The 21,543-nt window shown below is 42.9% G+C and overlaps 2 protein-coding genes across 2 annotated transcripts; one reads left to right on the top strand and one right to left on the bottom strand.

Moving 5' to 3' along the window:
• The first annotated feature begins 1,103 nt into the window (after nt 1-1,103).
• LOC128457035 (immunoglobulin superfamily member 10) lies at nt 1,104-5,382 on the top strand. Its single transcript, XM_053441529.1, has 5 exons — nt 1,104-1,402; nt 3,191-3,307; nt 3,715-3,980; nt 4,355-4,606; nt 4,837-5,382. Exons 3-5 carry the CDS (start codon nt 3,740-3,742, stop codon nt 5,103-5,105), a joined length of 762 nt encoding a protein of 253 aa, XP_053297504.1. The 5' UTR covers nt 1,104-1,402; nt 3,191-3,307; nt 3,715-3,739; the 3' UTR covers nt 5,106-5,382.
• Nucleotides 5,383-12,272: 6,890 nt separating this feature from the next.
• LOC128457394 (piggyBac transposable element-derived protein 4) lies at nt 12,273-15,104 on the bottom strand. Its single transcript, XM_053442061.1, has 3 exons — nt 14,875-15,104; nt 13,420-14,634; nt 12,273-13,303 (listed from the first exon to the last, which is right to left on the bottom strand). The coding sequence occupies exons 1-3, from the start codon at nt 15,033-15,035 to the stop codon at nt 12,871-12,873; spliced, it is 1,809 nt and encodes a 602-aa protein (XP_053298036.1). The 5' UTR covers nt 15,036-15,104; the 3' UTR covers nt 12,273-12,870.
• Between the last annotated feature and the right edge of the window lie 6,439 nt (nt 15,105-21,543).

Below are 21,543 nucleotides of genomic sequence, written 5' to 3'. Positions count from 1 at the left end.
TCCACGTGTCTTTAGCTCTCCTCTTCCTTGTGGTGTTTCCTCAGGTGAGAAGTGGCAGATCGAGGAGAACGGCTCCCTGAACATCAGTTCGGTCTCCATTAAAGACGAAGGTCGATTCACCTGTGTAACCACCAGTGATGGTGGCGCCACCAAGAACTACACGGCCCCGCTGTGGTTGGGCTGCAGCTCCAGCCACCTGCGCCTGTTCTTTCTCATTGTCTACCCATTGGTTCATTTTTGTTTAAGGCTTTTAATGGTATTTATTTTTCTGCATCTTTCCTATAAGCACTATTATATTTTCCTCATTAGTATATTTATATTTTATTGGCTAGAAGAGAGCGTGTGACCCAACAGTTCATTGCCAGTGAGTGCTTAATGTTATTGTTTTGCATTTGATAATAAACTCTTGAAACTGGAAACTATAGGTTTTGTGGGTGAATGTAAATGTTCTACAAAGTTAAAAAGCTCAAAGTCTGAGTTTCGTAAAAAGTTTGTGACGTATACTTTTAATGTTAACCTCTTCAAGAAATAACACAAATTAAAATGATGAACCTAATATGAGCAGAATATGTCTCATTTAACTTTATTGTGCTTTTCTCTGTGTCTATTGATTGTTTTGAGCAACAAACCACAAGTTCTTTGTGGACGTCTGAATGTTGCTGATAACAGTTAAATGTGCAAACCTGCGATTTGCTTTCACTGCTTTATCAATGGCTTCACCAACGAGCAGAGCAGCATGTGCACGAGTTGATGTGCTCACAAATTACTTAATGGCACTTTATATTTACTATATTAATGTATATACTGGTTGTAACTGTGTGGTAAATGTTGTGTACGTTTTAACTTTAATGCAGGAGTAGTACTCTCATGTAATTAGCCGAACAGTAGGAGAGGGGGGTAATTTGAAATGGGGGGGTGTGCTACCTGAGAGAAAACACACACACACACATACACGCCCGCTCCTGGCACTTCATGACGGCCTGATACGATGATGTTTAATAAAATTATTGTGACTCAGTCAACCACCAACATGTTCGTCTCGTCTCGTCTCGTAAACGAAAGTGAAAAAAGATTTAGTCATAGTTTTTATTTTCAAGGATCTGTTTTTTTTTGCCGTGAGTAATTGGATGTGTGGCGTGAGTGCGTGTGAAAACATGCGAAAGTTTGAAAACAAGTGTGAGAGTTGGCAGCTCTGAATCATTGAGGTGCGGCAAAGGTTCATCCTTCACCGAAGGACACGATGTTGTCGTTACCTACGTCATCAAAGGATCATTCTCTATTTAAGAGAGCTGGGTTCCAAGAAACACACACAACTTCAGCTTCATCCTGTGGAACACAGTCCAGGTCGTCAGACTCAGAGATCTACACAACACAACACAATCGATTGGATAACTTCCGCCGGGTGAGTGAGATGAATTTAAACAGGAAGCCCACCATTTTGTATTTAGTGGCCATTTTGGCCATATTCCACAATTTTACTTTGAGGAACTTGTCCCGGGGCCTTCATCAGATCAACTTCAAATTGAGATGAGTGCCATCTCAACAAGATGGAGATAGAAACTAACTCAAAGAATCTCTCAGAATTGAGACATTTGCTCAAACCATGTAAACATTGACAACAGAGCTGCCAACTTTAAAAAAAAACCTTGGAGTGAGATTTTCTCGTGGGTGACCAAAATTTGGCAGCGCACGCAGCCACATACGTTGATGGCTCAAATATCAGGGAATTGGAATTAATTTGGAGTTGAACCCATGTTGTGCATTCTGGTGGTTTGTGGGGCCCAAAGTCGTTGATAGGAAATGTTGGTTTAAGTAGATGTTATTTCCTGCATTCTAGTGGATTTTTGGGTGGTATGCTAAAGATGTGCAATACCTGAACTTCTTCTGATTCATGTTCCTCTGATCATGACTTGTAGGGCCTTCTAGACTTGAGCTGAACATTCAACCAGAAAACTATTGTTGTGCCTCAATGATTGTCTTTGTACCACAATGTAGCCTAATTAATAGACCTCTGTTTAAGATTTGACCAAGGTAGGTTGATTGACATTTTGATTACAATGGTATTCAACTAATTCTTAACTGAAACCTAACCTATATTGTTAATAATTGTATTCTTAAGAGCAGTTAATGATTTATGTTCAGCAAAAAATGACACAAGATTAGTTAGGGAGAATTATTTTTCATTATTCAAAGCCTACCATCACACGTTCCATCAAACAAAAAGTGCAACAAATAAAGTGCTTAAACAGTAGCCTTTTTAAGCAATACAATGGACCCTCTTCCCCCAAATAAAGTTTTATATAAAGTTATACTATACTAAACTATAGTTTGTTGCATTTATGAAATTATAGACATTTTATTGCTTTTTTTACCTGTTACAACAAAGGAAAACACCAAACGCTTATGAAGAGGAGAAGAAAATACACAGACAAGTGTCGGCCTACTTTGAAATAAATTAAACACAGAACTTTGTAGGGCTCTTTGAGTCCTCCCAATATTTGTGGAAAATGTATGAAATAAGAAGTACCCTATTTTTAAATAAATGAAAACATATAGCTGCAGTCTAATAGCTTAAAAAATATATATATATATTTTAGTTGGCAAAATATTAAAACAAAAAGTGAGAGCAGGTCAGACTGGAGGCAAACACAGAAACTGAAGCTCGGTTCAAACCAACTGCAGCTTCTGCTCTGATCAAGACGCTGAGGCTCTGATCTCTGATCAGCTGAGACCAGAGACACTCTGTGTTTTCACTGTTTCCATAGTTAAGAAGCAGTCAGTCACTGAGCGAGTGAGCCAGGGGGCGGAGCCCCGGGGGGGGTGTGCTACCTGAGAGAAAACACACACACACACACACACGCCCGCTCCTGGCACTTCATGACGGCCTGATACGATGATGTTTAATAAAATTATTGTGACTCAGTCAACCACCAACATGTTCGTCTCGTCTCGTCTCGTAAACGAAACTGAAAAAAGATTTAGTCATAGTTTTTATTTTCAAGGATCTGTTTTTTTTTGCCGTGAGTAATTGGATGTGTGGCGTGAGTGCGTGTGAAAACATGCGAAAGTTTGAAAACAAGTGTGAGAGTTGGCAGCTCTGAATCATTGAGGTGCGGCAAAGGTTCATCCTTCACCGAAGGACACGATGTTGTCGTTACCTACGTCATCAAAGGATCATTCTCTATTTAAGAGAGCTGGGTTCCAAGAAACACACACAACTTCAGCTTCATCCTGTGGAACACAGTCCAGGTCGTCAGACTCAGAGATCTACACAACACAACACAATCGATTGGATAACTTCCGCCGGGTGAGTGAGATGAATTTAAACACGATGCTACCGCTAACTACCCTGATAAAAACACACGTCATCGTGTTCACTTATTCCACGAAAACACGCACAAAGTTACTTAAGTGTGTGGGCGCTCTAGCAACATTACACATTAGCATTTTCAATTTAATAGATAGTAATAAGGGGGATAGCTACACTTCTTTATCTATCACTATTGTTGTTGTTGTGTGTGTGGGTTAAAGGGTTTTACAAACGTATGTATTTATTTACTCAACCATCATCATGTCATGTGAGTTCATGATATTATGGTATTTTTAAATTATAGCTACACGCTCTATAGACTCATTTGACCAGTGAGACCCCGAGATTTTAAATAAGGAAACCTTTTTTTTGCAAATCAGCTCTTGACGTTTCCTGTTCTGCAGGTTTGTCTTCCCCCCCCCCCCCGACATGTCTTCACGCCTGCTTCTCTCCGTCCTGCTGCTGCTGCTCTGTGGCCGGGCAGCACAGGCAGCTCTGAGCCAATCAGAGGACGAGGACGCCTGGTCCCCTGCACGGATGGTGGCGGACCCCCCCGACCGGGTCATCGTGGTGAAGGAGGGCTCGGACGCCCTGATCGAGTGCAACGTGACCCGAGGCCACACGTTGAAGTGGTTCAGCCCTCAAGGAGCCGAGCTGGGGGGGGAAGCAGGTGAGAGGAGGAAACACGTAGAGTTCCTTTAACAACTCACAGTCATTCACCATCATGTGTCTTCAAGATGCCCAGAAAAGAAACTCATGCACTTTGAATCAATCTGGTGAATCATCTACTTTAAGTCAAGTTAAAACCAAAAAGATCTTAAATTTCTTCATAAACTATCAAAACCATCCATTCCATTGTTTTTATGTTTTACTTCAATTTTTTACTGTCTTTATCTTGACATTTTGTCCTGACCTGTGGAGATGATCCGGACGCTGCTGATTGAAGAAGCAGTTTTTATCAAGAGCAACTTCTCTACTCGTCTCTTAACGAGGAGGCGTGTCCACGTGTCTTTAGCTCTCATCTTCCTTGTGGTGTTTCCTCAGGTGAGAAGTGGCAGATCGAGGAGAACGGCTCCCTGAACATCAGTTTGGTCTCCATTGAAGACGAAGGCCGATTCACCTGTGTAACCACCAGTGACGGTGGAGCCACCAAGAACTACACGGTCACGCTGCGTGTGGCCTACAGGGTCATCGTGGTGCAGGAGGGCTCCGACGCGCTGATCGAGTGCAACGTGAACCAAGGTCATACTGTGAAGTGGTTCAGCCCTCAAGGAGCCGAGCTGGGGGAGGAAGCAGGTGAGAGGAGGAAACACGTGGAGCTGATTTAACACCTCACAGTCGACTTTCATACGGGAAAAGAAAACAGGTGAAGGAGCGTTCACTGGGTTTGACGGCATGTGGAGATGATCCGGACGCTGCTGATTGAAGAAGCAGTTTTTATCAAGAGCAACTTCTCTACTCGTCTCTTAACGAGGAGGCGTGTCCAGGTGTCTTTAGCTCTCATCTTCCTTGTGGTGTTTCCTCAGGTGAGAAGTGGCAGATCGAGGAGAACGGCTCCCTGAACATCAGCGCGCTCTCCTTCGACCACCGAGGCCGATACACCTGTGTAACCACCAGTGACGGTGGAGCCACCAGAAACTACACGGTGTTGCTGTGTGTGGCCTACAGCTCCATCATCTACTACTGGGTTCCATGGTGTTTACAGCTTTTAATGGTTTTTATTTTTCTGTTTCTTTCCAATAAGCACTGTTATATTTTCTTCATCTGTATATTTATATTTTATTTGTTATTTTAAATTTTTGACATTCTATTTTATATAATTGTTTTGCTTGTAATACTCTGAGCCTTGCTAGAAGAGCGTGTGACCCAAGCATTTCATAACCAGCGAGTGCTTAATGTTATTGTTGCATTTGATAATAAACTCTTGAAACTATAGGTTTTTTGGGTGAATGTAAATGTTCTACAAAGTTAAAAAGCTCAAAGTCTGAGTTTCCTAAAAAGTTTGTGACATATACTTTTAATGTTAACCTCTTCAAGAAATAACACAAATTAAAATGATGAACCTAATATGAGCAGAATATGTCTCATTTAACTTTATGGTGCTTTTCTCTATGTCTATTGATTGTTTTGATCAACAAACCACAAGTTCTTGTTTGTTGTTCGAGCTTCTACACAATGTTCACATAGATTTCGAGCAGTGAAGATAAAAACTCACACAGTTCACATATGAATCCTCCTCTGGGCCGCAAATCAAAACTAAAAGCCAACAAAATAACCCTGATTCTCTCCAGGCACCCGGAGAAATGATGGAGCGGGTAAAAGCAGCTTGATGAAAGAGGTTGTAGAAGGTCAGATGTACCACTCGCTGCAGCTGCTCGCAAAAAAGTCTCAACACCAAATACAGCTCGATCCATTTTACCAAAAACTTTATCCATCTTTTTAATTCTGTTCACGAAACCAGAAAGATTCTCCGACTGCTCGGCTGCTCCTGAGGAAAAGTGTTTACGAACCCGGGAGCAACTTTCTAATGAGAAAGATGGAAATATCATGGAAATTCACCAGTAGATCCCGTCTGGTCTGAGGAACATCTCAGTCCAACTGTTGTTGAGGAGGAAAGAAAAGTGATAGAATGCGACATGTGAACGTCACATCAGCATTCAGAGCAGGAGCCTCCCTGAGGCCACGTTCATAAATATGTTATGAGCACGACCTGCTCCCACCATACAGGCAGTGATGGATATTCCCGGTGAAGGGGTTCTGGTGGGAGCAGCATGTAAAGGACGACTGGGCCGGAGTTAGTGATGCGCCATTAACCGACTCCTCGGGACAGGGTAAGGAAATCTGGATAAAGCAGGATGTGTGTCAGGGAGGACGGGAGGTGGAGGTGTTGGACGTGTCATCATCAGTTTGAACAGAAGATAATAAACAGAAAGGTCTTTGTGTGTTTGAGTGTGCACGCTGCCTTCAGGTGCAGAGACCAGAACAGGAACTTACTGCAGTGGAACAGCTTTTAAATCCTGCAGCATGCGAATATACAATAAAAACATAAATAAAGACACCTGAGTGTGTTATAAGTGTTATAAGCATAAAGTAGTGTGTTTATCAATAGAGGAGACTCCAGGTTATTGTTCAAGGAAAAGAGCTTTGTGTGAATTAAGTAGTTTCAAATGCAGATAATCGCTTTAAATGCAATTTACTGTTTAAAGCAACTTGAGACATGAAGCGAAGCTGCATCAGATCCTAAACTACAAGGAATTGAGAAACCAAAGAGTGGTATTACCTCCTTGTAGGTTTAATCTTGAGAAGAATTAATAGATTTGTGGTGATGCTACGTGTGGTTGGAACTCAGGTGACTACACATCAGACTTATTCAACCATCTCAGCAACGATCTCTTTGGACATAAGAGCAAAGAAAGAAGGATTCTACTCTCTCGTTTCCTTTTCTGCCGTTTCCATTACCTGGAAGAAAGCCACCAGTAGTAAATCAAGGGGCTTTCCTCTTCCTGATTCTGCTTCAAGAAGACAGACGCACTTCATTTTGTGTTTACTGTAATCTTCCAGGGAGATTTCATGCACAGTGGCCGACAGAGAAAGAGAAACGAGAAGACGAGAGAACCGCCCCGTTGCCACTTTAAGGTAAAATCTTCACTTCTGCGCAGATTAAAATCTTCAAAACATTGAAATATGAGAAAAGTGTTTCTAATTATCAATAAACTCCAGTTTACACAGAGTCTGACTCCTGAGGGGCAGAGTGTGTTGTGTTATTGTATGAATGAGAGGTGTAGTTCTCAGGGGCCTGGTTGTGCGTTAGGTTTTGTTGACACCAGCTCTTCTTTGTGTAGAAACGCTTCCTGTGAACCTCACAGTGTTAAAAGTTCTGCCAAAGGACTAAACACACACACTGACTGTTTGTCTGTGGTGCCATTCCGCTGCGGGACTCCAGACCATAAAACAAAGTGGTTAGCTCCGATGAGACGGTCGCCTCGTCCCTGCCAAAACCCATCTGACTTCTGAGTGTGTGATTTTTCTTATTTCACTGGAGCTCCGGGGCGGAGGAGAACTGTGAATAAACACAACGCTGTGGATCTTCTCCCCACAGTTCAGGCCTCAGCCACGTTAATCAACAGACAGCAGCAGAGAGAAGCCTCCCAGGTTCTCTTCCCAGTGCAGTTTGACACGGAATCAGTTATTACATAAATTGTCAATGTCCTACAAGAGTAGCCGCTCGGGGAAGCTTAATGAGAACATCAGAGAAACGAACCTCAGGCGGAGGACGGTGGAGAAACCGAGCGTTAAAACGGAGCGGCGAGGGAGCGGGGGGGGGGGGGGGGGTTCTCCCGGCTCCCTGAGCAACACAAGGACGCTCTCCTTTAATCTTAAAACCCACGATTCACCCCCGTCTCATCTGCAGCCATCATCTCTGCATGAGTCCACCCGGACGCTCCTGCCACCAGGGAGAGGACGGTTTCTGTTAGTTTTGCCTTTAGATCCAATTTTAATACAATTTCCACTCGCTTCACAGGGGGTGAGCTCGTGTTCTAGTCCATTAACCCCAAAAATCACCCGTTCAGGTGTTATGCACCATTTTCCAAAGCATCTGAACCGTTTGTATTGATGTTTGATGGATGACGGAGGTGGAGGATACAAAGTGCTGCAGGAAGCTGTCGGGAGAAGACGGCTCAGACTCAACGGGATCTCAACTGGAGGAGGGAACATGGTCATTTGATTTTAGTTTGTCTCATTTGTTCAGAAACTGTCTGTGTCCTTCCTTTATTTGCTGAATATTAATCACATTATTCAGATTATTCATTGCACCACTTCGGATAGTTTTCAAAATAATCTCCCCTCACCCGCTATACCACCCTTTAAAAACATTATTTTGAAAAGAAAACAACTTGTTCATTGTGATGTCTTTCGTCTGCAGGTTGATTTTTCGGTCCAGTTCTTTAAACAGTTTACGATCAGTTCGGGACCTTGTTCATATTTCAGCCCAATGGTTAATTGACCATGATAACTGTGCTGTTTACTTCAGGTTAACCAAACTGTAGATGTCTTGTTCACATGTTTTCAAAAACAGAAATAATAAATCAAACTGGCATTAATACATTTGTATTGGTTTTACATTGATATTGAGTGGAGGGTCCCTGGAATGGACGTATTGACGTTTCCTCAAAGACCCTGTTCTGCTGCTTTAAGTCCAAAAATACTTGCTCAATATTTACTAAAATATCTCAAACTAAAGCTTAAAGTCAACAATTTTGACCCTGAAGTCGTTTATTGATTCAAATCCATAGTTATTGTATACAAATGTAAAACAAAACAAAAAATCACAACCTGAAAACTATGATTTATTCCACTGAGCTGTAGTAAATGTAAATGTAAGTGTAAATGCAAACAAGCAGTTGTGTATTCCTGTAACACAACAGTGTCATGTATTGGACGATTGAGCTCAGATTATATAATTGACTTGGCAGTTACCATGACCTAAATATGACACCATGTTATTGCCATGCACTTCTGACAGAGCCCATGCTGGAGCTTGGCAGTCACTATAAAGAGACTCTGGAGGCTGGGACCTTCTCTGACAGCTCGGCTTAGACCGATTTATGTAAATATATCCACAGCTCAAATCCTCCATTTGAATAGTGGCTTGAATAGTAACTTGCAGACATTACAGTAATGTCACCCACACCCAGAGTCGTATTTCACAGAGGAGCACATGATACCTGCCTGGGAAAAGAGGGAAGGAGAAGGTGCTCAATAAATATTTCATGAGTTTCATTACTGCATATTTATAGTGTGTCTGCCACTCAGTGAATCTTCCCGAGTCCGTGAGACCATGACGTGTCTTTATGAGCTAAAGGAATTATATAGAATGAAAACAGATTTTTAACCATTTCAACCATTTATTGTGGGGTTGGGGGTTCGATTCCCGGGTCTGACTATCTCCTGGAGGAAGATCGTCTCCGTCCTTGAAATCGTTTCTCCCGTAAATCAAAAACTCAAATGGTCAAATGACAATAAAATAAGTGGAGGTCTTTATGAATATGAAGAAAATGGGAAAGGTCATGTGTCTCCGTGTCTTTAATATGACAACAGGGAAATATCCAGATGAAGTGTTCTGTATCACAGAAGCTTTTGAAATGGAGACGTCACAGAAATCATCACAGTCGCTTTTGTTGATTTGAAGAATAATAGAAGTTAATAGAGTTATTATTCCACTCATTGAATTATAGTCCATGACTCATAGATACAACAGATCACAGGCTGCATCGACGACCTTGTCTTAATGTAGAACCAACACTTAAGTAATTATGAAACTGTGGATCAGCGGGTCGTCCACTAGATGGAGGGTTGGAGGCTGATGCATTTGCAGGTATAATGTGTATAATGTGTAATGTGGTCTTGTTAGCATGCTAACAGGCTAATAAGAACCACACACACAGCTACAGTTTTAGATAGATAGCTGATGTGAATGTCTTTAGTTCTGCAGCTATTTGTTCTCATAACTCGACAATAACCCAGAATAATTTAAATTTTCACCTGATAATGAAAGTTAAACCAGCTCTCAACTCAAACTGGGAACCATCAACCTCTTTAGCTCATTTAAATCCGATCCACCTGGTGGCTGATGGGATATTTTACAGGATAAGTGAAGTTTTGTATTCGCAGCCTGCAGCGACACGTCGGGCGAAAGCTAATAAATCTCTCACATATACTTTATTTTTATTTTCCTCACACACACCCACACTCACCGTCCTCTTGTGTTTAACCTGATCAATTCCTTGAGTTTGCTGATAACACAGAGGTTCCCATTGAAAACATCCTATCCTTAAAATCTTCCTTCCTCCTAAACGACTGCTCGGGCCGTGATGAACGACCACTCGGGCCGATCAATTCTATTTAGATAAGCCGGCCTCCAGAGAGCACGGGAGAGGGAAGAGCGATGGGATGGAACGGTTATTCAACGCAGAGGCCCAAGGTTATTGTTGTCTGGGCTCCTCTCCAACCAGATGCTTCCCAGGTAGTTCAGACTGGAGCCGTGGAGGCTGAGTTCCAGGAGATTAAACTCCAGGAAGCTCCTGAGAGCAGGAGGAGCAGGAGGAGCAGTAGATAAACCACAGACCAGGAAGAATGGTGGTGCAGGGATAAAGCCAAAAGTGAGGATTGTTGTTCTTTTGCATTTCAAGAATAAAGTATTTAGGTAACTAACTATCTATTCCCATCATTTTTTTATTTATTCTCACAATACAAAACGGAAATTATATCTGTATCTTCTCTGCTAATGTTTGAGGAAGCTGCAGTTAACCCCTTGTAGACGAGTGTCGCAAATTTGCCTCAAACCCCATTCCGGTCTTAATGCCGCCGAGGTGACGATTGTGCCTGATGGTGCAAATACTACACATACCAAGGAAGGTATTGGAAGCACTCTGCCGCCATCTAGTGGTCGGAGTGGAAAATACATACTAAACCACTTGGGACTGTGCAGCAAAGTTATTTTGAGGTATTAAGCTGTATTTCAAATACTGTGATGATGGAACAGAAATGGTTGTACAGAAACATATGGTGTTATTCAATTTCAAGCAAAAGTAGCATCAATATAATAATCTACATACCAACATTTGTTAAATTAAGGTTATGCCCATTATGCCTAATGTTGCTAATTTGTCTCATACCTAAATTTATATCTATTGCGGGGGTCTTCAACGTTTTTCAGGCTAAGGACCCCAAACTGGTGGAGAGATGGAGCAGGGACCCCATACTATATATATTCTATAAAATTGTGTTTTATATTAAACTTGGCCTAGTGCCATATATAAACATAGCTATCCTGCTCTTGTGCATTCAATACTAAACTTTTCAAATATTACACGGGTTCATATGTTCATGTTTTTAATTAAAACATGTGCAAGGTACAGGGTGGCCATGCCACTGCCATTTATAAACATACATCTTGCATACAACACTGAGCTATTAAAGTAATTCACAGATTTATGTTTTTATTTTAAACATACATGTAGAAGAGACAGTGAATCCTCAAGCCATCTGTGGACGGCTCACATACTCCCACATTAGTGAGATGTGGGACCCTGATGGGTAGCACACAACTTATCTAACCTTGGACAGAGAGAGGTTGTCAGGCAGAGGGTCATATCAGCCTCACAATATGTTGGATGCAATTTAAAGTCATTTAAATTTGTGGGGGGAAAATTGGTTGGAAAAATTATAAAAAACATTAAAATTGTCTCAACCAAAAATGTCGTGACCCCCCTGTAGTACCTCCGCGGACCCCCTAGGGGTCGCGGACCCCCTGTTGAAGACCTCTGATCTAAAGGACATGAGGACACAAGCTTCGTTTTGTTGGTGTGTTAGAGATGATCTCTCTCAATGGATGTGGCCTGAGTTCTACTTTCTCTTTCTCTCCCTGTCCAGACTCTGAGTTTATCTCCTGACCCACTTTGTCTGTCTGGGAGTTACTCGCATGCGAAGATCCTTCTTCTTCAAACGTCTCTACCTGTGTCTGTGGTCGGAGAGAATATCCTCAGGATCATTTTGCTAATGAGAGTTTTTGCAGGTGAAATCCCTTCATAGACATATCCAGCTTCCTGTGGAGCTCCGGCAGGTCGACCCCTGCTGGGCCGGAGTGGAGAGTGAAGGAGGAAAAATAAAAACAGGCCCTCTCAGGAGCAAACTGGTCCCGTACCTGGAGACCGTCCTCGAGGGTTGTGTGTGTGTGTGTGTGAGTGTGGATGTGGATGTGCGTATGTGAGTGTGACAATAAGAGAGAAAATGAAACAAAAGAAAATAATGAGAATGATTCTGGGAAAAGTTTAAATGTTTTTTAGTCATTTTAAACTGAAACAGGAAAACGATACAAAAAAAGAATCAACAACTTCCATCTCAATTCTAAATGTGAAGAATCTGTTTGTTTTCATGATTTGAATAAACCAGTCAAATGAACATTTGAAATCCTTTTCCATCATTGGCTCATAGACTGTGTAGCCACATACATGTGACTAAGGTTTGTGCAGCATCACATTTTCTCTCATAACACTTATTTACACTAAATGAATATAAAGTTCTCCTAGTCCGTCAGATGACCCGAGTTCCCCCCAGTGGTTTAAAATCCATCCTGACAAAGACAAAGTTAAGACAAATAGAAAGTTCCCCGTCCTCCCTGTTCAGCACTTTGACTTCCTGCTGATTTCAGATGACAGAACGGGTTTAGTATCGATATGAAACATTAGTGTGTTGGCGCCTCCTCAGCACCGCGGGTCAGGCAGAGACGGGACCACGGCTTTTTAAAGACGCCGGTTAAGTGATGGAAGTCGAGGTGAAGTCATGTTATCACTTGTGACGTCATGAAACAGAGGAGCAGGGAGTAACTTTAACAAGAGAAAAAGTGTATTCACAACTTTATGTCTCTGCTGACAACATTTACATAAACTGACAACACAACTTAATTTAAACTGTAAAATGCTCCCCAAGTGGCTATCCAAGGCAAACCCACAGTAAATTGAAAGCACGGCAAACTATTTACATTTACACAAATAAACATTTTACAGGTTTTTGGCAACGTGCCAGTCGTTGTAGCAGTCACGACTGGGGAGGAAACACAACGGCACGTCGCAGGCGGGGCACCTCATTGGTGTCTTTGCGCTACACAGCCTGCACCTCCGCCGACCATTGGTGCTGTGCCCAGTGATATACACCATCCTGTGATGTGTTGTGACTGGAGCAGGAGGTGGTAGGGTTCTGGATGTGGAGGGAGACCCGGCCTCTGCCAGCTCCTCGATGAGGGTCTCTCTGAAGACCTTCTGGCTCAGAGGTTCGTCTCCTCGGCTCTTTGCCAGGTCTTTGTGGAGGAGAAAGGCATTCACTATCCCCATGTCCATGAAATAGTAGAAGAACTTCATGTACCACTTGGTGGTCTTGTGGAGGACCTTGTAGTATCCAATCAGGGCATCAGAGAAGTGCACTCTACCCATGCACCTGGATGGAAAGAAACACACAACAGTGAGAAAAATATACCAAAGCATAAATATATCACACACACAAATTATTACATTTCAAAGGGCATAAAACATAATTGAATATATATTACGTACCCGTTGTACTCGTTCACTGCTGGTGGGACTGGGACGTCCTTCACTGCCCGCCGCCCATCAGCACCTTGGACTCTCCTCTGCACTGTCTCCTCCGAATGGGCCGTGTGGATGGTCGAGCACATGAAGAAGTCCTTTGTGTCTCGCCACTGGACAAAGAGGACAGAGTCCCTCCGGATCCAGCGAATACTGCCAAGGGGAGATTTTGAGTCCAGAGCATTGACATCGGTTTCTGGGACTCCAAGTCTGTTCCTGCGGATGGTTCCACACGCCCAGACCTTCATCTCAAGGAGGTCAAGGAAAAGCACAGGACTGGTATAAAAATTGTCCACAAAGAGCTTGTAGCCCGAGCCCCGCAGCCGTGGGTGGAGGAGCTCCATCACAGTATCGTAAGTGACCCCATTGCCACTATTTCCCTGCAGCTTTCCCTCGTAGACAAAGAAGTCCCACGTGTAACCGCTCGTTGAGTCCACCAGGACGAACAGCCTGTAGCCCTTCTTCACTGGGAGTCCAGTGCTGGCTTTGGAGGAAACCATTCGCTCATCGATGCCAATGTCTTGCCTCGGCTGGTAGTTCCTTTTGCAGGCTTCCCTCATCTCCTCGTAGAGAGGTTTTATTTTGCCGAGTCGGTCGTAGGCTGCTGTGCCTCTCTTCTTCTCGTTAGCAGCGTCTGCCGACAAGCTGCTGAGGTGAAGTGCTCTGGTGATCCTGAGGAACTTCCTGCAGCTCATCACCTGTCTGGGGAACGGCAAGCTGTACAGTTCATCCTGTCGCCAATAATCCGCATGTGCAGAGCATCTCACCACACCCATGTAAATAACCAAGGACATGTATGAAAACATGTCCTCCATTGTCACATCAGTCCACGGCTTGGTGGCTGTCGAGCCAAACTCATTAGTGTTTTGAATTATTGTCTGTAAAACAGCGCTGGTGAAGTAGCGTTGAAACAGCTGCAGGGCCGTGTAGGTAGCTGAGCGTCCCAGCTGGGGTCCTGGTGACTGGGCGGGGCAGAAGGTGGGCTGTGGTGGTGTGATGTCTGGAACGTCCACATCATTCCACCTCTCTCCAGATGTGCTGGTGGACAACCCGGCTCTGCTGCTGCTCCCCCGTCCTCGGCCTCTCGGTCTTGTCCTGCTGTCCTGCTCCTCCTCTCCACGTGGACGCTTGCTGGTTGGCTGTGAAGACTCTGGCTCCCAGGTCACATCAGATGATTCCATCCTTTGAGAAGATAAAGAAATAACCGTCATTTACAAAACTAGATCAAACTTTTCCGCCTTTTTACTTTATTTTTACAGGTCACTGCCTCACAATGACACACACACACACACACACACACACACACACACACACACACACACACACACACACACACACACACACACACACACACACACACACACACACACACACACACACACACACACACACACACACACACACACACACACACACACTTACTTGATGTCTTTCCTGTCCAGGAACATGTCCTCCTCCGCCTCGGAGTCAAAGGACAACTCGCTCTCGGAGGAGATCTCGTCCCCGGAGATGTCGCTGTCCCGCCGGACACACAGCTCCATGGCCTCTCGGTCCCGTGTTAGTTTCCACACGTGGTTCGCCATCGTGTCTTCTGTCTCAGGATGTCTCGGGGACACGCTTCTTGTGTCTCACGATGCCCTGGTTCCCGCGCCTCGTCTGTACGCAGCCACTTCCTTGTTGTGGCTTTAAATTTACCCCGTGAAACATGATGTGGGCGTGTTCGTCCTCCCATTGGCTGAACGAGGCGCCAGTCATCGGTTGCAATTGGCTCAGTCTTCACACGTCAGAGGAGGGACCAGGGCGTGCCAGCTCCTATTGGGTCAAGTGAGCTGTCAATCTAAAGCTCAGAAGGCCCGCCTCTATGTTTACATGAAAACGGGAGATTTAAATGACGCAACATCCTGTGGGAGTTTACTGATGTAATAATGTGATATCGACTAAGTCTGAGACTGGATTGGATCTGGATCTGGGTCTGGACCTGGATCTGGATCTGGATCTTTGTCAGTGTAACACAAGCGTTTCTGTTGGAATGTTACCGATCTGTGGATCACGAGGCTTCGTGAGGTTTTCATATTGTTTATTGTTTTGTTGGTGATTGAATCTTGAAATGGATTATTTCACAAAAATCACAAGAATCTCAGCTTTCCTAAGATATGCCCAGTGGTGTATAAAGTACTTGAAGCCACACTTGAGTGAAAGTACAGGTATCTTACCTGAAAGTGACTCCGGTAAAAGTCAACTGTAAGAAAACGACTTCAGTCAAAGTCTTAGAGTAGCTCATATTAAATGTACTTAAGTATCAAAAGTATCTGGTGTTGAAATGTACTTATTAAGTATCAAAAGTAAAGGTACCAAAATAAAAAATGCAAAGTGATTTTATAGCCTATACGGATGCAAAACAACCCACATTTTTTTTCTCTTCAGCTTTTATTTCAACTGACAAAAATATAACAAAAATATACATATAATGTATAATTCTACAAATTCTGAAGCCCAGATGCTGAGATTCAAAGAGTAATGGAATAGTACAGCTCAAGTACTAGGGACAACAAAGAACCAACACAACAGAATAAACAAGTGCCTCTTGTGTTATTTTCCAGGATATATGATTTTTTATTTACATTTACATCAGATACATTTTTATTTTCTTGATTTAGCTTCAATATATTTGTTTGTATTTGGGTTTTCATTTGATTTATAGTTACTTACAACAAAGTACAGAAATTTGTGCTCAAATGTAGAGAGTAAAACTAAAATGTCTTCAGGAAAAGTAAAGTACAGATATGTGAAAAATCTCCTTAAGTACAGTAACGAAGTATTTGTACTTTGTTACTTCCCTCCACTGGATATGTCGCATCAGTACCTAGCTATACGAAGCAGTTGTGTAAATAACACAGTTTGACCCTTAACACTCCGACGGCCCGCCCACAAAGACACCAAATTACAAACAGTCAAAAACAACCACACAAAACAACAATTGGACACACAATAACAACAGAAAGACACAATTGCCCTCTGAGACACAAAGACACAAAAAACGTCAGATTACAAACAGTCAAAACAACAAAACAACTGTTCTTACAATGAAACACGGGGGGGGGGGGGGGGGCACACACATACACCTCCCCCAGATCAGCAGTAACATCTCAAGACACCTACACACAGTGAAACAAAGGGACACAGACACACACACACACAGCTCGGAGCTCACAGCCACTTGCTGCTATTCACAGAGACGACCTGCAGAGCGCACACACATCCTGTCAGACAGGAAGTAGGAAGTGTCTGGTTCTGTTGACTTCCTGGTCCACTTCCAGACCAGTGAACAGTTCACATATCAAAATGGAACACTGACCATCAAACACCAGTTTGTCTCCAATCAGGGCGGAGCCAGGAGGGACAAGGTGAACTGAAATCTGATTGGCCCCTGAAGGACCTGTCAGTGATATTTAAAAAACATTTACTTATTAAATATAGCAACACAAACACAATGATTTGTAAAGAGATTTTATTTTACTAACGTTTTGCCGGAAGCTTTAGAACGAACACTAAACAAGGGAGGACTTACATGTGCACTTTACTGAATCAGGAACTGTGCACAGATGTTGGACAAAGACAAAGAATTTTGTCAGACGTACGTACGTCCTGTGGTCATCACCTACGTGGGCGGAGTCTACCTGTACTTGACTCTGATTGGTTTGTAGACGGACGATCTTCTGCTTCTTCTTTTTCTTCTTCTTCTTTTGTTTAATTCTGTATCTACTTCCTGTGACTGATGTTCAGGTTCACACTGAACTGAAGAGTCTGAAGCTCTGAACCAAACCAGGTGTGAAACTAAACCAATGAGAAACTATCTGTGAGCAAAAGACTGTTTAGTTATTGGATGTAAAACGTTTCACTTTGTAGTTGTTTTATTTCCTGCTTCTATCTCAGTTTGACAAATGACTTGTGACAGATTCCCTCTGTTTGAATAACTAACATGAGAGAGAGAGAGAGAGAGAGAGAAAGAGAGAGAGAGAGAGAGGGAGAGAGAGAGAGGGACAGATGATTCTTGGTCATTGAAATATAAAGAACAGGAAATGATTGAAAAGTTCAAAGCAACTTCTATGATAGAGTGTTAGAGAGAGAGAGAGATCACTGCAGACTCCTATGATCTTTGGAATCCTTTATTTGGAGTGCACTCTCCTATGATCAGGAAATCAACATGTCTACTCCATGTGACGGTTCTGCACTTCATTCACTTGCTAACCATTACAAACAAGAATAAGAACTTCTATTCTCAAGCAAGATGACAACATGGAACAGGCTACCAAGAACCTACCAGGACCATCTGCTCCAAAGCAGAGGTGAGATTTCCATAATTAGGAGTAAGAACTTCCTTGGTTTAGAGATATCACCTCATGTTAAAAAGCTTCAGCAGGACCTTCAGCGTATGGAGGCAAAATACGAAGTAGAAAAAGCAGAGAAGGAGATGCTGCAGATAATACTTAAACCGATTACCATCGGCTACAAATATCTTCCCTACATTGAAGAGATGTTGGAGAAATCCCAATTTAAAGAGAAGGCAGAGATTTTACAGCTTGTAGTGTCTCAACAGAGGACCATCATTGACGAGAAGAATCAAACAATTCTGTGTCTCAACAAAAAGATCACAGAGTTAGAGGATCGCAACAAACAGCTGAAGCAATCAGCCTCCTTTCCTTCTCCGCCCGCCAAGACCCACCCACTGGACTTTGACCAGGAAAAGGTCTCAGATCATGAGATGGACTCAGAGAGCACTAATTTGTCGGTTGATGACTCTGAATCATTGTGCTTTAAACCTGATGTGTTAGGAGAGGAATCAGAGGTCTCTGATGAGGAACCAGAGGATTCAGGAGAGGATTCAGAGATCTCGGATGAGGAATCAGAAGATTCAGGAGAGGAATCAGAGGTCTCGGGTGAGGAACAAGAGGTCTCAGATGAGGAACCAGAGGATTCAGGAGAGGAATCAGAGGTCTCGGATGAGGAATCAGAGGTCTCAGATGAGGATTCAGAGGTCTCGGATGAGGAACCAGAAGATTCAGGAGAGGAATCAGAGGTCTCGGATGAGGAATCAGAGGTCTCGGATGAGGAACAAGAGGTCTCAGATGAGGAACCAGAGGATTCAGAAGAGGATTCAGAGGTCTCAGATGAGGAACCAGAAGATTCAGGAGAGGATTCAGAGGTCTCAGATGAGGAATCAGAGGTCTCAGATGAGGAATCTGACTCAGGAGAGGATTCAGAGGTCTCAGATGAGGAATCAGAGGTCTCTGATGAGGAATCAGAGGTCTCAGATGAGGAATCTGACTCAGGAGAGGAACCAGAGGTCTCAGTTGAGGTAAAACCTGAGACAAAAAAGAAGAAAAAAGGCTGGAAAAGATTTCTACATCTCCTTCTACAATTCCTCAAACCGTGGAAGTGGGCGAAGAGAAAAATTTGGGCATAAGTCAGAAGAAGCCTTTGAGGGGGATGAGACGAGTTTCATCTTCAAGCATCTCCAGCTGCTTCCACGGCCTCCTGGAGGACCTTGACCTGTCTGACATGATGCTTGCCAGCGGAGGCAAGAGCTGAGGAGCTGTTTGCTTTATTTTTTATTTTCACGAGCAGAGCAAACGATTAATTTTTGCCAGCAGAGGTCCGTTATTAAAAACTGTATTTAAACGAAACAGAAAACATCAGAGAAACTACAGCCAGCGTGTCAACGTGAATCACAAACAGAGACTGAGACACTGAAGATCTGCCTCGTTTCTCAGAACTGAACAACTGTTTGCTTGTTTACACTCGGACTCTGACATGAGACAGATGTTTTACTAGGAGGCTGCAGGAGAAGATCCAGATTCAGCTCCTCTGGAACATTTCAGGGAAACGTCCGGGCTCCAGCTCAGGTCTGAAAACAGCTTGAAAGAAGGAGAGTGAAGATGAAACTGGAACATTTTCCTCAGACTGGAAACAGTAAAGACATGAATCTTGTCCCACAGCTTCTGATGTCTAAACGAGGATCATCTAAAGCAGGGGTCTTCAACGTTTTTCAGGCTAAGGACCCCAAACTGGTGGAGAGATGGAGCAGGGACCCCATACTATATATATTCTGTAAAATTGTGTTTTATATTAAACTGGGCCTAGTGCCATATATAAACATAGCTATCCTGCTATTGTGCATTCAATACTAAACTATCCAAATATTACACGGGTTCATATGTTCATGTTTTAATTAAAACATGTGCAAGGTACAGGGTGGCCATGCCACTGCCATTTATAAACATACATCTTGCCAGAGGTGTAAAAAGTACTGAAATATTGTACTCAAGTAAAAGTAGCTTTACTTTGATGAAATTTTACTCAAGTACAAGTAAAAGTACCCATCTAAAAATCTACTCAAGTAAAAGTAAAAATTAGTTAATTTAAAATGTACTTTAAGTAAAAGTTACTTAGTTACTTCCTACAACTTGATTGGGGCCGCTCCTATACAGTGCAAAAAAGGACAAGGGTTCATAAATCCAATCCAAAAACAGTTATTTTTAATTAAAGGAGAATCTTTACAAATATAAGTGCAATGACATTAAACATGTCAAACATTAAACATTTAACATGTCCACACAACATTTAAGAACTTTTGGGAGGACATGTGAAGACATGATCCACATGACAGCTAAAATAAAAAGTTAAAATGCCGCTGTCGCACTGTATATTTAAACTTTTGGTTAAACTTTGGTCCACCTTTAGAGCACTAGTCTACAAACTTCTTGTTGAGTTTGAGCAGCAGCTGATTTTCAAGGTGAGTAGAGCTCATCCGGGCTCTTTGCAGTGAACAGCAATCCAGCACAGCTGAAGAGTAGCTCGCAGGCGGCAGGGGCAGGTAGGCCAGTGTTGAGTTTCAGGCAGTGTTGTGCATGAACGAGTTCAAAAGAACGCGTTCATTGAAGACGTTCATTTTTATGAGAACGTTGAACTGAACGCAACTTAATGATAAATAATGAATTTGAACGGTGAACACGTTCATATTATCTGAAGTCTAGCTAAAACGTTACGGAATGTTTTCCGTTGTCTAAATCGAATGCTTGCACCATGTTGTTGTGATCTTTGTTTATTTGAAAAGAAATTAAGTCTGGGGGGGGGGCGCCAGGAGTGAAGCTTGCATAGAGCACCAAATGTGCTAGGGCCGGCCCTGTGTAGCGCAGTGATTCTCAAACTGTGCGGTGGCATAACATGTGCGCGCGCGGCCGGGAGGGGAAAATGCGAGGCGGAACTAATATTATAGCCGAACTAATGTTTTGACGTCAGCATGTCTTTGACGGCGGAGCAGTAAACAAATCGCTCTTTCGCCGTAGACAAGGTCGGCCACCCGCGGCTCTGCAGCCGCTCAGCAGTGGCTCCCTGTGCAGTGTTGCGCATCTTTTTCTCGAACAGTGAACTTTACAATCAGTTTTCATATGTTGAACGTGGACGTGAGGGAACGTCATCCACTCTATGCAGCATCTACCACTGCAGTGAGAATTGCCTTGCGCCTTGAACTGGTTTTTTTTTTTTACTCAGTAACGGCTGTAATTTCCAATGTAGCGAAGTACAATACTTCACTCAATATCTACTTAAGTAAAAGTAAAATTACCCATTTCAAAAGCTACTCAAAAAATTACAAAGTACACAAAAAACTACTCAATTACAGTAACGTGAGTAAATGTAATTCGTTACTTTACACCTCTGCATCTTGCATACAACACTGAGCTATTAAAGTAATTCACAGATTCATGTTTTTATTTTAAACATACATGTAGAAGAGACAGTGAATCCTCAAGCCAACTGTGGACGGCACACATACTCCCACATTAGTGAGATGTCGGACCCTGATGGGCAGCACACAACTTATCTCACCTTGGACAGATAGAGGTTGTCAGGCAGAGGGGTCATATCAGCCTCACAATATGTTGGATGCAATTTAAAGTCATTTAAGTTTGTGGGGAAAAAGTTGGTTGGAAAAATTATAAAAAATATAAAAATTGTCTCAACCAAAAATGTTGCGACCCCCCTGCAGTACCTCTGCGGACCCCCTAGGGGTCACGGACCCCCTGTTGAAGA

Source organism: Pleuronectes platessa, chromosome 15 (assembly GCF_947347685.1).
Source record: "Pleuronectes platessa chromosome 15, fPlePla1.1, whole genome shotgun sequence".
Taxonomy (NCBI): domain Eukaryota; kingdom Metazoa; phylum Chordata; class Actinopteri; order Pleuronectiformes; family Pleuronectidae; genus Pleuronectes; species Pleuronectes platessa.
The sequence above is the reverse complement of the archived record's forward strand: the minus strand, read 5'-3'. Positions and strand labels throughout refer to the sequence as shown.